The sequence below is a fragment of the Phodopus roborovskii genome, unplaced genomic scaffold (assembly GCF_943737965.1).
Source record: "Phodopus roborovskii unplaced genomic scaffold, PHOROB, whole genome shotgun sequence".
Taxonomy (NCBI): Eukaryota; Metazoa; Chordata; class Mammalia; order Rodentia; family Cricetidae; genus Phodopus; species Phodopus roborovskii.
In genome coordinates this window covers 22,159,046-22,175,270 of record NW_026126588.1, presented here as the reverse complement: position 1 = coordinate 22,175,270, position 16,225 = coordinate 22,159,046, and the positions used below count along the sequence as shown (strand labels likewise).

General features: G+C 50.1%; 1 protein-coding gene across 1 annotated transcript in view; it reads left to right on the top strand.

The window, feature by feature from the left end:
• Rfx8 (regulatory factor X8) overlaps positions 1-15,732 on the top strand; it is a 50,197-nt gene extending 34,465 nt beyond the window's left edge. Inside the window, exons 9-15 of the mRNA XM_051204529.1 lie at positions 1,189-1,339; positions 2,256-2,314; positions 3,513-3,669; positions 5,574-5,668; positions 7,868-7,982; positions 10,514-10,830; positions 15,377-15,732. Coding sequence (XP_051060486.1) covers positions 1,189-1,339; positions 2,256-2,314; positions 3,513-3,669; positions 5,574-5,668; positions 7,868-7,982; positions 10,514-10,830; positions 15,377-15,571 — 1,089 coding nt within the window. The 3' untranslated portion in view covers positions 15,572-15,732. The remainder of the gene's footprint in view (positions 1-1,188; positions 1,340-2,255; positions 2,315-3,512; positions 3,670-5,573; positions 5,669-7,867; positions 7,983-10,513; positions 10,831-15,376) is intronic.
• Positions 15,733-16,225: the final 493 nt, after the last annotated feature.

Here is a 16,225-nt window from a genome sequence, read left to right as displayed (position 1 = left end):
CCCTTAACATACACACACACACACACACACACACACACCAGTACACATGGACCAGAGCCTTTTGCTCTTTTGAATTTCCTTATACAAAGAAAATAATGATTCATGATTCAGAATTTAGTCAATTTCCATCTCTGGACATATCAACCATAGAAGTTTTATTTTTTATTAGTTTGTTTTGTTTGTTTGTTTGTTTCTTGGAGATAGGATCTTTGAACTCACAATCCTCTGCCTGTCTCTAGAGTACTGGGATTATAGGTGTTCCCAGCCCAGTCTTTTAGAAAGGCATTTTTAGGGTGGGGTTGGAGAGATGACTCAGAGGTTAAGAGCACTGGCTGCTCTTCCAAAGGACCCAGGGTTGATTCCCAGCAACCACATGGCGACTCACAACCTTCTATAACTCCAGTCCTAGGGGCATCTGATGCCCTCTCTGGCCTCGTTGGGCACTGCACACATGTAGTGCACAGACATGCATTCAGGAAAACACTTGTACACATAAAATAAAAGCGAATAGAATTTCAGGAAAGAATGGATGTCCTTTAATACAGAGCTGTGGAAGGTTAGTCTGGAAGAGCCGCTGTGAGGCTTGCCCTGCTCTGGAATGCCCATCTCTGGAGCTGTCAGTGGATTTTGAGGCCCAGACAGGCACTTTTCCTGTGTTAGAATAGTCCTGCTCATCATAAATCTCACCTTTTAGGTTTGTCGGGATCTGGCATTTCTAGTTTTTCGCCACCGAAGTTGAGTGAAAAGAGCCGAGTCGGTCCTTAAACGCGTAGACGTGGGCCCTCCTGGGATTATATTAGCCAGCGTGGTGACTGCTCTGCTGTCTGGCTTCGTTTGGCTCTGGGTTTTTGTTTGTTTGTTTGTTTTAGTTGAATCGGGGGCCAGGGTGGGTCTCAGTGGTATAGCATTTACCTGATATGCACAATCCAACCACAGAATCAGAAAGGGGGATAAAAGGACTCCGATATCAATATTTGAAAATCCAGATTCCAGTTCTGGCACACCAGGGTGGCAGGGTGTTCTGTAAAAAACAAACAAACAAACAAACAAATGAAACGAAACAGTTACTGCAATGGGTCATGAGTGAGCTCCGGCCGACCTGCGATGACCCGCCAGGTCCCTGTTGTCAGTCGGCAGCCATATCTGCAGTAGCAGGCCGGATCATGCCACTTGGTTCTTTCTCTGCAGGGTTTGGAAGATACTCTCCTCCCAGACTTCCTGGAGGATGTTAGTATCCAGTACCTGAAATCTGTCCGGCTGTTCAGTAAGAGATTCAAACTGTGGCTCCTCAGTGCTCTGGAAGGCTTCCCAGCCATCTTACAGATCTCCAAACTCAAAGGTAGGATTCCACACAAAACACAGATTCTGCAAGATGAGAAACTGAACGTTGTCTCCAGGGCAGCCCCATCCAGTGGCCGGCCGAACTTTGCCCTTTGCCCTTCACAAACAAGTGGGTACAGAGCCCAGTCCGCCTGGCTGTTAGTGCTTCTGATGGGGTTCCCGGCTGACCACACCCAGCAAACACTGACTGGGTGTGTTCTCCTCCATAGCCAGCCATCAAACCAACAGCCGAGTTCATTCAGGAGGAGAGGGAAAAGAGCAAGAAACTACCTCCCTCCTCCCCCCACACACATACCTTTCCCCTTCTCATCCTTTCCTTTAATAGTTTTTCCAAAGAGATGAGGAAGTTGAGGTATTTAGAGATCCCGGGTAAAAAGTCCAGACCCCTTGGGATGCCCATCCTAGGTAGCTCTGATTTCTTTAATCCATCATGCCCTGGGCTGTCACAAGCGGCTGAGATTCACAGGCTGAAAGTCCAGCGTGAGGGCAGTGGTGGAGTCGGTCTAGTCAGGACTTGTTTTCTGGTTCGGAGACAGTCTGTCTGCTTCGCCCTCACACTGGGGAAAGGGGTGAGGGCTCCACCTGAGCTCTCATCCCCTAAAGGCACCAGCACCTTCGGAAAGTTCCACGTTCTCACCTAATTCGCTCGCAGAGGCACCTCTCCTCAGTACCATTGCTGTGGATGGAGCGATGCTTCCTTAGCAGCCCAGTCCAGATGCTAGGATGGTTCAAGTCTCTGCCACATGGGCAGGCATGCAGCCCCTACCAGGATCCCCAAGCCACTGGGGAAAGGCCCAGCAGAGGGCTGATGAGGAGGGGCCCAGACTCAGGCAGCCCAGCTTTCCCGCTTAGCCATGGGCGCCTACCCTGCAGCCTGCAGTTCCAATAACGGCCCCACGTGTTGTTCTCCACAGAAGTCACTGGATTTGTCAAAAGACTCAGGAGAAAGACTTACCTTTCCAACATGGCGAAGGTAGGCTGCAGCTCGGCATCCCAAGGCACCTGGTGAAGCTCCACATGTTTCCTGAAAGCAGGCCGTCACTGCCTGCTGGAGGGAGGCCTTTTCATCCCACTCAGAGGCAGAGGACAGAGGACAGATAGCGGAGCCTGCTGGCCACTGGCTGGGGAGCCCCTCCCCCACCACCCTGGGTCTCATGTCCCTTACACTGAGGTTCCAGTCACCTTGCCTCTCTCTGTACACAACTAGGAACCGACCCCACGTTGATACCGAGGGATAGTGGTATAAGGCCAGCACCCTGGACATGACCCTGGAATCCTTCAGGTAGCCAATCAGGACTTGGGGCACTCTGCCCCAAGTACATCTGAGCTGGAGAGGAACTTATCAGGTCCTCTGTGATGGATCCCATCCATCATTTAGCAGGAAGCCCTCCCTGGGCTCCGAGAGCTGCTCCTCAGACCATCCCTAGTCTACAGCACATATGCATTCATGGTTCTGTCTGGCAGCGATTATGCCCTTGATTTCACCCATTCGAGTGGCATGTTTGGGTTCTAAAGTAAGCCCTGCTCTGAGCCTGATCTCTGCTCTGATGACGCCTTAAGGACATTTATTCACCAGCTCAGTGCTGTTTCCACGGCTGGGAAATGGAGACTGGTGAAGTTGAAGGCTGACCAAGTGCCTATACTATGAAGTCATGAGTTGCAAAGGTTTCTGTAGCCCCCACCTGATAGCTCAGTAAATCAGCTCTTAAAGGTTACATTCATGTTTGAGGGTTCTCAATGGAAAGCAGAGACTGGGCTGGGAATTCAGCTCAGAGGCAGAGTGACCCCCTCGGCATGTGTGGGACCCAGAGTCTGGTGCCCAGAACAAGGGAGAGGGAGAAGGCGGGCATCCGAAACCCCACAGCCGTCTGCTTAGTATCAGGGACAATATAGTAAGATATGGATCAATTGCCCTCCAGTTTCCTTTCTGGGGTAACTTGAGCCTGGGCGGCGGTGCTGAGGGAGAGGAAGTTTGGCAGGTGTGGCTTCTGGAGCTGGAATGCCCGTGGTCAGAACATTTCGCGGCATCCGAGATTTGATGTTAATGGACGCACCCACAGCTGCTTGTCCTTCTCTTCTACGGCAACAGGAAGGAAGCTCTGTGGTGTCCACGGGGATTGGTCAAGGTAACATGGCATGAACCCATCGCCATCCCCCCTCTGTATCCTTAGACAATGAAGATGGTCTTGAAGAACAACCGGCGAGTAGGCCTCCTGAAGTCGGATCTGCGTGCCATCATCAGCGAGGGCACTTTGGACATTTCGAAGAAGGTCCTGGCAGGCGACTCGGGCCATGAAGAGGATCTGGAGAGCCACACGGAGATGAAATGTAACCCTCCTTCACGGCAGTCTCCCTTTGGGGGGCGAGCATGGCCCATCACTAGGGAGGTCTCCGGACAGCAGAGCAGTAGTTACCTGGCTGGATGTGCTCACATGTGTCTTCCTGTAGGGGGCGACAGGCAACCCAGGAAATCCCCTGTGGCATCTGCTCCCAGGGCCCTCCTGAGTGTCAGGCAGGGTGACAGGGTGTCAGTGCATGTTTGGAGAAAGAGAGTGCACAGAGAGATAGGGCTTCATATTGCTGCCCGACAGCGCTTTGTAGATGTCCTCCACATGGGAACTGGGGGTGGGGGGTCATTTCTACATCCGTCTTGTAAACTCACAAATCCAAGCGTCTCTTCCATCCTGTGTGATGGGATGGAGTTAGCGCTGGAGTTAGCCATGGCTGCGCCTTACCACGTCCTGCTGACCGGCTGTTAGCCCCGTAGAATTCTAACTTTGCTCAGTGTCGGGGTCCGGCTGCTCGCCACGGCACCCCCTCCACAAACGACAGATACAGAGTTGCAGATTCCTCCCACTCGCCATTCAATAGTTGTAATCATTTTCCAAGAAAGGGAAGTATCTCTTCTGTAAAGAAGGCTCAGTTGCTGGTGGCACATTGAGTTTGGGGGTGGGGTGGGGGCTGGCGCAAGGACGGAGTGATTGGAGGGCCTTCCAGGAGGAGGGTTGATAGCTACCAGAAGGTGGTAAGGGGTGCCGGGCCCCATGTCTAGCCAGAATGCCCCGGGGAAGATCTAGCAACTTCTCCCTCTGAAGGCATAACCCCCTCTCCAGCCTTCTCAAGCGTGGCTGATGCCGCCCGCAAAGACACAGGCTTCTTCGTGTTGGGCCACCCAGGGTGCCACTGCCACATAGCAGCACTTAGTTTCTGTGACACAAAGGACACACCGGGATTAAGTAACGTAACCCACCTACAAACTAATCTTTTCTTTGACCGTGAAGTAGAGACGACCTTGCTAAGGTCATGCTAGTTATTAAGTTACTGGTAACTTTTGGTAATAGTGTCTGTCAGCCCCCTTTGTCACTTAAGTCCCCTGCCTCTAAGGCCCTGGGTGTCCCCCATCCAGGTGCCCCTGGAATGCCCCAATTCCCTTAGCCCAGCAAGCTTCAGCACTCTGTGCATCCGTTCCCAACAGTAGGAGCTTTAAAGGTCTCCCCCCCCCCAAGGGCACTGGCTTCCCCGGGAAACCCAGGTGGGCATCCATACATCGTTCTTGTCCCCAGCCCCAGTCAAGGCACACGGGCCCCAGAAGCCTACAAACTTCCTCTTGGCCTGCCTAGGGCACAGTTGTGCCTACTAGCATCCCCACGTGTCCCTGGAAGAGGTCCCAGGATCCAGCCAGTGCATTGCTAGCCACTGTTAGAACCTGCAGGTCCAGTGTTTCTAGAATCCAGGGTCGGGCAGCTGCCCCTCCCCCAGGAAGGAAGGGGGGTTCTCCCTCCACCAATGCTACCTTGGACACCCAGACCTGATGTCACGCACAGGCAGGGTTCCACCTGTGTGAGTACATAACCCCGGGCAAGGCACTCGCTGCCTTTGATGCCCCCATTATTTATGTGACACTAATAAACTGGCTCAAAGGATAGGTGAGGTCATGTCTGTACCGTGCGATGAGCTCATCTGAAGCCAGACTCTGTGTAATTGCAAGGTGGAGCTATTGTCTCAAAACATGTCTTTCCATTGCAACCAGTGGCATAGATAGGATTGTGACTGTAACTGGGAAATGACATTCGCAGCCAGAGAGAGACGGGTCCTTTGTGTTCAAGATGAGTACAAGGTCCTGGGAATCCCCTCCGGACTGTTCTTCAGCTCTGTCTGCATGGTTGCTGGGACATGAGTACCTGCTTCGTGCAATCTTTTGTTTATTTCTATTTCACTCTGTCTCCTTGCAGGCTTGGGCTGTCTGATATCTTTGCTGGAAACCTCGACAGATCTTGCTGACCTCCTCAACTGTGTGTCTTCAAACCTCCAAGTGCTCGTCTTCCAGGTAAAAAACAAAACAAACAAAAAAAAAAAAGAAACTGATTTTTTTTTTTTTTACAGGAAAGGTGTGAGTGTTGATCCTTCTAGCTAAATTATAGCTTCAAGTACCCACCACTTACCTCTATGACTCTGGCCTTGATGGCCATAGACATGGTAAACTAGGCTCAGACTCAGAATCCATCCTTTGTTTCCAATGAGGGAGAATCCCTTTGAAGTTCTGTCTGCCCTAAGGGCATGAGAAAGAGGCTCTGACTATCACAAGTATGTTAGGGTAGTGTGGGCGTTAGGATAGGGACATGGCCTCTCATCTCTAACCAGGTACAAAATGAGGAGGTGGCATATCACACTCTGTGTGTGTGTGTGTGTGTGTGTGTGTGTGTGTGTGTGTGTGTGTGCTGTATCTGAGTGATGTTTAGAAGGGGTTTAAGAACACTTAAAATTCACAGCGTTCCATGGTTGGAGTTCACACGTGACCTGCTGAGAACATTATAGTTACAGCATCCTATTGACAGCCAGATTAGTGCCAGCCACCCAGGTCATGGGATGGCCAGAGTTCTGCTGGGCCCAACCTAGACATTCACACTCCTAGCAGCCAGAGCCCTGCTTGAGACCTTGGCTAGTCCGCCCCCCCCCCCATTCCCTTCCCTCCTCCGGCTCCTCTCCACCTATCTCAAAGGCCTCGGCCCGAGAACCATCTCCACAGAAGATAAAGCAAGCGTATTGCTATAGCCCTGTACTGCTGACCTGACTCACAGTGGTCCTAACAAGTCAGGTCTGGCAACTCATCCCACAAAACAAATGGAAAAAGTAGGGCCTGGAGAGATGCTCTTCCAGAGGACTCACACTCAGTCCCTAGCACCCACATGGAGCAACTCCAGCTCCAATGAATCCTTCTGGCCTCCACAGGCATTACACACACACACACACACACACACACACACACACACACACACACACACACACGGGAGAGAGAGAGAGACAGAGAGATGGGACCAGCCTCCTCAACCCCATTTTTGGATTACCAACATGCACTCCTAGGTTATACAGGGAAAGGTCAGAACTGGGTGTGGCAACCGGGTGTGGTAAGGACTGGGGGTAAGGATGTGGGTGAGATGGCTAAGAAGTGTGCATAATTAACCAGCCTTAATCAAATTGTGGTTTGGTCAGAGTTAGTGAGGCTGGGCTTCGTCAGTCATAAGAAGATTGCTGCCCTGTGGGCAGAGGGTGAGTCTTGTCTTGTCACAAAGAGGACTTCCTAAAAAAATGACTCAGTGCAAAGGGGGCAGATGGGGGCTTCAGGCTTGCTGTGGGCACCGTCCGTCTTCTTGTTCTTGAGACATTTGCCCGCATCGACACCCCTGCTCCCCTGAAAACACTGTAAGAGTTTTGTGGCAGGGTGGTGGGGTGTGGCAGGTGAGCAGCAGCCTGTGTGTGTGTGGGGAGGTCGGGGGTCAGCTCTGTGGGAGGAGTCAGAGGTCTGGTCCTCCTACCATGTGTTTGAGCCAGGGTCTCTTCTGTTTCTGCTGTCTGGCCGTGCACATCCTGGCAATCCTTTGACAGGGTCCTTCGCTGGCCAAGAACCCGCCAGTAGGCTGGGCTGGCGGGACTCTTCTTCCTCCCGTGTGTCCTGGGGACCAGACTCGGGTCCCCTTGCTTAAGAGTTGCCTCTTAAGCACTCTACCAACGGCTGCCTTCCGAACCCAACTTTAAGCCTCATCTTAGGGCTCAGCCGGAATCTGTGGGTCCAGCTGAAGGGTCAGGACGAACAGCAAAATCAGCCACCGCGTCCTTCTTACAAGGCTAGAAATAGGCCCCCTGCTACTCTCTTACTCTGTTTTTAATTAAAAATAGACTCTTTCCTCATGGAAACACAGCATCCCCTCCCTCCTCTCCTCCCCCTCCTCCCCCTCCTCCCCCTCCTCCCTCTCCCCCAGTCTGCTCCTCCAAGAGACAACACCAGCCATGACAAAACAAAATGCAGAGAGACAGGGCAGCAGCCCCCACACCCGCTCTGGCTGTTTTCTTACTCAGCCGCCTCTCATCTCCCTCTTTGCCCTCCTCCTCCTCCTCCTAAAGTGTCTGCTCGTGACAAATCTGTGCATTTGGAAACATGGGGTTTGTTGATGGTGTGTTGTTTGTTTTTTAATTTTATCATAAACAATGACTTTTTTTTTCCCCCCATGCACAAAAAAATCATACACAGCCCAGCAAAAGCAGAGAGGAGTTTGTCAAGTTGGCTGCCAGCTTCCAGCTAAGATGGAATTTCCTTCTCACTGCCGTGAGCAAAGCCATGACCTTGAGCCACAGAGACAGTTTCGGTAAGTCCAAGTCTCGGAGGCGGCTGTTAAGTGTTAAGGTAGCACTGAGGTGGGTGTGGCCTCCGCAAGACAGCACTTGCTTACCGTGGACAAGGCCCTGAGTTCAAGTCCTGACACTGAAAAGCAAGCAAGCGGAGAAATAATAAATCTGTGGATGACAAATAATGTCTTACTACACTGATATTGACAAATAGGTTTACCATAAGCTAAATACTATAGACAAATGAGAATGTGGCCCACAGTACAAATCTTAGTGTTGCTATGTAGAATCTATTCATCTTTGTCCCACTATTTTACATGTTGTCCAACGTAGACACGGAAACCCGCGGTTATCTGTCCACGGCCGACTAGGTGGTTGTCCGTTGAACTGACGGACTATGCGTCATTCTCAGTCCCTCACAGCCGGCCGGTGACGGGGAACACTCTTCTGTATATGTTTGTCTTATTGGTTGATGAGTAAATTAACACTGACTGGCCAGGCAGGAAGTGACGTAGCATATGGCAGACACTGCCAAGAGCTAACCATAGAGGTCTGGAGGTCTGTACAGACAGGCAGGAAATGACGTAGCTGGGCAGAATCAGACTGTAAGCAGGGGCAAACAGGAAATCACTCTCTTCTCTGCAGAGATGTAGCTGGCAAAGGAGATGCAGGTCCAGCATTCCCGGTAAGCCAAGACCACATGGAAACACTTAGATTGATAGAAATGGGTTAATCTTTAAGACAGAGCTAGTCAATAAGAAATGCTAGTAACTGGCCAACAGTTTCATAATTAATACAGAGTCTCTGTTTGTTTTCTGGGGCTGATGTGGCTCTGGGACCAGGCTGGCGTTGAAATCACAGAGATCTGTTTGCCTCTGCCTCCTGAGTGCTGGAATTAAAGGCTTCTCTCTCTCTCTCTCTCTCTCTCTCTCTCTCTCTTTCTGTCTGTCTGTCTCTCTCAAGTTGCAAATCTGTTGGCAATGGATAGGGCTTCTTATTGGCTAGCTCTGTCTTAGCTATTAACTCATTTCTATCAATTTAAGTGTTTCCACGTGGTCTTATCTTACCTGAGAGAGGGTCCTGACCTCTTCTCTCACATCCTACATCTTGACTTCTCTCTACTACTCCCAGAATCCTCCTTCCCTCATAGTCCCGCCTATCTTGCTTTCCTATTGGCCAACGGGGCTTTATTTGTTAACCAATAAGAGCGACATTTACAGAACGCCGGCTCCCACCAGCCAGGCGCCCTCACCCCACATAGACACAGCAGGGAGAAGGGAAGCCTTTTTCTAGATCAGTTTATGAACACCCTATTGCTCTTTGGAGGACTGCCGCCAGAAGGAGCCGTGTGGGCGACACCCATTTTTGATGAGGCTCTCCCTTCTAATGAGCTCCAAGCTTGATGCTGACATGTCCCCAGCAAAGACTTCGAGTGAGGCCAATGTGTGAGCACAGGCAAATGCCCAGTTCTGAGGTTGCCGTTCCATCCCCTGGTCCCCCCTCCCTCCCTCCCTGCCTGTCACTCAAAGTCAGGGCATTCACACCATCTGTGTCCCCCCCACTCCTCCTGCAGACTCTAGTCTTTACAAGGTTGAGAAGGCTGGGCATTGTTGACTGACTTTACTGTCAACAAGTCAGCAACTATCTCACAGACAGTGCCCATCCCCCTGCATCCATCAAGGATGGATGAACACTGGGTAGGGGAAACCATGGAAGCTTTGGAATGGACAAAAACATTCCTTGGTGTGGACAGACGCTCTCAGAAGACTGAGTGCACCAGAGACACACAGAGAAACCCCGTTCCACGGGGGGGGGGGGGGAATTAAAGACGGAGTCCACACTTCTGGAACATACTCCCATCGTTTTACACCTCTGTAAACTGCAGCCAACTGAAACCCTGAAGATTCACACACGCACGCGCGCGCACGCGCACACACACACACACACACACACACACACACACACACACACACGCTGCTGGTGTCCTCGCGAGAAACTCATCGATCACTGTCCAGAGGACAGAGCACACCCTGCATCAATGTGTAAATTCCCCTGTCGCCAGTCCCCACGGCTGCCCTGTCTTGTGAATCCAGTTCCCCTTCCGTCCATCTGCAACACCCCCCCCCCCCGCATCCCCTCGCTCACTAATGACATAATTAAATCACATCGGAGCCACCGTTCAAAAGGTATCTTTAGAGACTGCACGGGCCAGATCTCCCCTTCTGTTCCCTGGGCAAACATCCAGGGCAGAGTCCTCTCCGGAAGAACAGAAAGGGTACTTTTCTCCTGCCTCACACCAGAGGGTTTTCGATTCTTTTTTATGGAGTCATCTCTACCCTTTGGCCCCTCTCTGTCTGAGGGCTGACCTGCAGAATCCGTTAGCGTGGACGGCTACAAGAGTCAAGGGTCCCTTATCGCCACCCACCCCAGCCATTGGGTTTGATCCTCTGGTACTGAGGATTTAAAAGTCGCCTGCCTGGGAGAGCCTGCCTCACTCCTGTCTGTCTGCCTCCTATCTCATGCGCTCACCTCTGCTGTTATTGAAATGTAGGCGCCTGGCATCTGTTCCACTTACTGCTTCTGGAGTACGTGATCCACGTCCTGGAGTCACGCGTAGAGGAGGAAGAGGAAGAGGAGGACCTGGGGAGCCTCCAGAACTTGCTGTCAGACGACCAGTTTCTCGCCCAGCCAGACCAGGCCCTTTTCCACCCTCTGGATACGCTGCCAGCATCGGAATGTGGGAGCCGGAGTGTGGAGTCACCTCAGGTGACTCTGAAACACATGAGCCAGAGCTGCAGTCCCGTGGGAGTGAGCGGCATGGTTCTCCAGGTGCTGGGCTTCCTGGTGGACACCGCCACAGGCAATAAGGTACACACACACAGAGACACAGACACACACAGACACAGAGACAGACAGAGTTAATAATATTAATAATGCGTACGAGGTAGGAAACTCATAAAGATCACAAAGACTGTGCCACCATGAAAGGTTCCGGAACTCTCTGTTTGCAGTCGCTTTTCTTCTCAAGGGCAGTTACGGTAGCTTGTCTGTCCATTGCTGGTCAGCGCAGGTGTGTAGTATGCCGTACGGAGACCTGCCTGGTGTGAGGAGAAAGGCGAAATTTGTAGACGGTGAGTCTGCCTTCGCAGTGCTTACACAGTGTGGCTTGGCTGTGAGTGCCATTGTCTCCCTCCCAGAGCCCTCCCTCCCTCCCCCCCCACATCAGTTCTCCATCTCATTGATAAAGGAATTAAACACGGAGATGGGAAACTGAGGCGTTGGTAGGGTTATGAGGGATGGGAGTGTTCTGAGCCTCCTGGTAAAGATGTGGGGTGGGAGTCATGTCTAGACATTTAAAATGTATACTCTGTTGAAATAAAATCAGGAAAGATGTCACAGGGAGCAGAGGAGTATTGCGGTAAATAAGGATCAGGATAAACAAATAGGCCGAATAGATGTTTATTCAGGGAGAAATAACTTACAACCTAGACAGATGAACACCAGGAAATTCAACCCGATCCTCTCCTGTCCGAGTCACGCCAGAAAAGAGAGCGCCTTTCCTGGCCCCCTCCGACCTCCTTCCTCAGGTCACCTCCGCCCATCGCTCCACCCCCAATGGGCGTGGTCAGTGCTACAGAAGGACTACCTCACTACAATTTCCCTTTTAGTATAAAGAAAAGATTTAGGCTTAATACAAAACTATATACAAAACAGTGAATAACAAGTGTGCTCTAAGAAAAGGAAAATCGAGAACAAAATGACCTACATATCTAGTCCTAGGGTGAGGGCATAATGGAGTTTACAATAGAGTTGTCCTAAGCTGGAAAACGTAAGTCTAGTACCTAATATATCTAACTAGGATAAGAGAATAATAGTTGTGATAGTTTACTCCCGCTTCTGACACCAGAGAGGATTCCCTCCCAGGTGGTGTAGGGCTTGGGCAGGAAAATAGATTCCATCATTCAGACCAACTAAAGAGGAATTGTTTAACCACAGTGGTTTTTGTTTGTTTGCTTTAACCTGTGTGGCCTAGAACCCAGAGTATATATAAGGCGGGTGAATAATACCTAACTTTACCGTTTAGCTTTGGCTGCTCTGGGCTAGGAAGGACTCACGAGTCACATTAAGCTCTGTATCCGGTGTGGAGCACCCCTGCTAAACAAAACAGTCTGTGGACCTTTATAATTTATAGTCAGGCTGGTGCGGAGTTTATTCTAATTTCCAGTCTAGCTGTGGGAGGCCAGCACTTTAGATTTCTCATTACAGTACATGAAATCTACCTTTAATGATGGTGATGATAATCTTGGTATAGAGTGTATACATACTTGCATCTTCTTGTGGCAGGGTACATAATGTGCAGGGGTGTGTGTGTGTGTGTGTGTGTGTGTGTGTGTGTGTGTGTGTGTGTGTGTAGGCCAGAGGTTAACTTCAGGTGTCATCTCGCAGAGCTGTCTACCCTTATTTTGAGACAGAGTCTCATCAAGAGCTGAAGCTTACTGATTAAGCTAGGCTGGCTGGGGTCCTTCTGTCTCCACCTCCCCGTCACTGAATTACAAGAATGTGGTCACTGATTCTTTCACGGGAGCCACCTAAGACCATCTGAAATATCAGATATTTTCATTACAATTCATAACAGTGGTCAAAGGCGTGGTGAGCCTGTTACAGGATGTGTTCCTAGAAGAGCTGACTTCTCACACTTCTGTGTGAGTGAATGTGGTGTCAGGGAATGATGAATATTGACCCAAGTCAGACACCTGACTACAGCAGGAGCTGAGCCTGTTCTGATGAGGAAGGTCTAGAACCAGTGTCCCAGGAGTATAGGCAGAAAGGAACCCCAGACCTCTATGAAGAAAGCTGTTAACAGGAGAAGGAATCTCCTTGAACAATGACCTTCTTGGGGAAAAAAAAATCTATGCAGGCCCATCTGCTCCTATTCTAGAGCATTCTGTAGAGCCCAGCAGGATCACCAGCGTTCGTACTGGGCTGTAGTGTTCAGCTTCTGGTAAGCATATGGCCTGCAGCATGAGAACTGGTTATAGAAAAGATGTATCATTCAATGATGTTGATTGAGACTTAATAAGGAACACTTTATTCAAGGCCACCGTGGTGAGTACAAGGACCACTGAGTAGGGTCTTGCTTAGCTCTGAAAACGTGAAAACAGTAGATAAGGACCAAGGATCAGCCGGTGAATGGAAATCACTAAGAGGGGCCATCAGAAATCAGGAGGGTTCTGGGTAAATTAGCATCATGGGATTGTCCCTGAAGATAGAGCTTGCTAGGATCTCGACTAGAGATTCCTTTAAGTGTATGGATGGTTCTAGAAGGTTCAGAGTTAAGTTTGGCCAGGCGGAGAAGAATCGTGTCAAAGTCTGGCTGCTCCCTCCTAGCCAGCAAGGTGAACAGTGAACTTTCACGGTTGAATAGTAGGGGGAGTGGGCAGGGGACAGCACTCAGCTACGCGGGGGAGATGATGGCCCCGGCTGTGTGTTACATGCAACATAACCAAGGTGTGTGGATGGTGGAGAGGTTGTCCCAGGGTCACCTCCCTGAGAACTAAGGAGCAGAGCACAGGGTTGGCATTCTTTCCAAGGCTGACTTTCTCAGCTGCTCTCTTCAGTGAACCTTCCACTGATGGGCTTAACTCCAAGTCCAGTGATTTGGTAAAGTAAGCTCCTGAACCTCGGAATTTGACCTCTACACCTGCTACCTGAGAAGCCAGAGCAAGCAGCTTAATTCCTTAGGGCTCCGAGGTCTCCATAAGCCAATCACTGGGGAATGCTTAGAAAATCCCCTCAGAACACGGTCCAGACAACCACCAGTCCTCATTGTCATCTCTCCCGTCAAGCGTCCTGCTCCAAGCACCCATCCTTAACACTCCACCCAACCTCACAGCTCCCCGGAAGCTCATCACAGTGTGCTTCGACTTGTGCTCAGTTGGTGGAAACAACAGAGAAGATAGTAAAAACTTAATTGGACCCTGTAATAAAGCAGCACAAGCAGATAAATGACAGATAATCCAAGGTAATATGCATTAGAGATTAATTAAAGCCCCTGTTTCTCTTCACGCCTGCTGAATTAGCCGCAATGACTTAAACAAGCTAACACTGGAAAGTTACACACCTCTAATTTTCATCACATTCATTATTCGGCATGTCCGCTCATCAGCAACGATGAGAAAAGCACACCGCGCCCCTCCCTCCCCCCCCCACAGTCCCATCTGTACTCATCTGCTCATCTGCTGAGAGTTAACGCCCCGTGCCCTGTGCGTCTGTGACAGCCTCGTTCTCAGAACAAGTTTAGCAGTGCCCTGCACCTAGGGTAGCAACTGTGTCAGCGTTCCAGACCAACAGGTCCATCTGTCAGTCTTGTGCGCTGTGGCGACGCTCCAGAGATGCTGTGATGCCAAGGCGCGTTTAAGAGAGAAATCGAAAGTGTTGATGATGCCAAATAAGGAAAACCCTTTCTAAAGACAAACTATGCTTTGTTTTGTTTTTTGCTTTCATCTTCTCAGATTTAAAGCCAGTGTGTGTGTGTGTGTGTGTGTGTGTGTGTGTGTGGCCTGTGCCTGTGTTTGTAACCGAGCACCGGAGTGGGGGGGTGTTCATGTGCAAGTCAAAGGTTCTCTCCCTCCACCATGGAGATCTCTGGGATCAAGGGATCAAACTCAGCAGACTTGGTAAGAACTGCCTTTACCAGCTGAGCCATCTCACTAGCCCAAAGACAGATTTTTGTGGTGCAGGGAGGGTGTTATACTGTTTCGGCTGGAGAGAGATGCTTGCTTTCTGTGAGTCTTGGCATCTAACATTTACCTTGTGCACATCTTTGTAAAATTATATTCACTCATGAGGGATTTGTTGATGAGATCGGACCAAGATGACCCATTCAGTTCTACTCTAAAGTCCTACTCAGAGCTTTGCAAATCCTCCAAGTCCCCCAGAGCTGAAGGACGCACAGCCAACTCTCCCCGGGTCATCCCCCCCCCCATGCTGCCAGGTCAGCCAGGGAGGGCACACGAGCGAAATCCAGGCTTGTGAACCTCCGCAATCCATCGCTTCTCAATCTAGCGCCAACTCAACCAATGGAGGGCAACTGTTTCCACAGCTCTAATCTAATCGTCATTTGAGGAACGGTGGAGGGAGAGGGGCTCTTCGCGGACACTACAGACCCTCACTCCTTTCCTAAAGCAATCCGTCTGACGTGGATCATCTTTCCGGCCTTTCCCCCCATTGGGTGCCCTCCCGTGAAATCCCCACCAGACCTCAAGGATTCCACTGAGAAATTAGGATCCCCCAGCTAGAACAGAGTGAATGCACACACTTTCTTAGGTCCCCGAGTGGGTGGCTTCTGCATCTGGGAGTGGTATAATATTATTCTTTTGTCTTTTCCTTTCTAACACCCCCTCCCCCCTGGCAGCTCATCCAGGTATTGCTAGAAGACAAGGCCACCGAAAGCACCGTTAAACTCAGTCTTCCCGTGGGACAAGAGGCCCTCATAACCCTAAGCAATGGACAAAGATTCGTGATTCACATATCGGACGTGCCCCAAAGCTCGGAAAATTCTTACTGCAGAAAGATCAACGCAAATGCGCAAGGTGGTTTGTTGGAATAGGGCTCGAGGAAGCAGGCTTGGGTTCTTAAAATATGTATTCAATCCTAAAGCTTTTATATTGACCTGAGAGATTTTGTGTATATAATAGATGAAGCACTTTATGTTTGTACGTATTTTGAAGAATTGGTTTTGACCAAACTATAAACTAATTTGGAGAATAATTCTTTTTGCCTCTTGCTTTTCCTCTGGAGCTTGTTGGACGGTTGTCGCTGGGGACAGGACAGGAGACCAGTGTAAGACAGCTCCTTAGGCATCAGAAGCAGCTGCTTCCAGGGGAGGGTGCAGTGTGGGGGCTACAGACTGGTGTTTCTCTTCTGCTTTGTTGTGACCCAGTCAAGACAGAACTTGTAGAAAACTCCTCCATCAGGCAAGAAGAAGCTCACTGAGCTCTCCTGGTATCTCCCTGGGGTGGCTAAATGCCTGGTTCGTCGCCCCAGTTTTCAAAACATGAGGTAGAACTGTAGTTCAGAAATGTCTCCAACAGACGCCCATGTCCCCTCTGTGAAGCGAATCCTAAAGTGTTTGAAATTGTATGTGGACCGTTGCCATACAGATATATCTTCTGCAACTGATTATGGTGTTTCAAATGAATTTTAGAATTCGCGATTGATATGATCTCTGGTGTAAATGAAGTGACTTGAGAAATTTTACTGG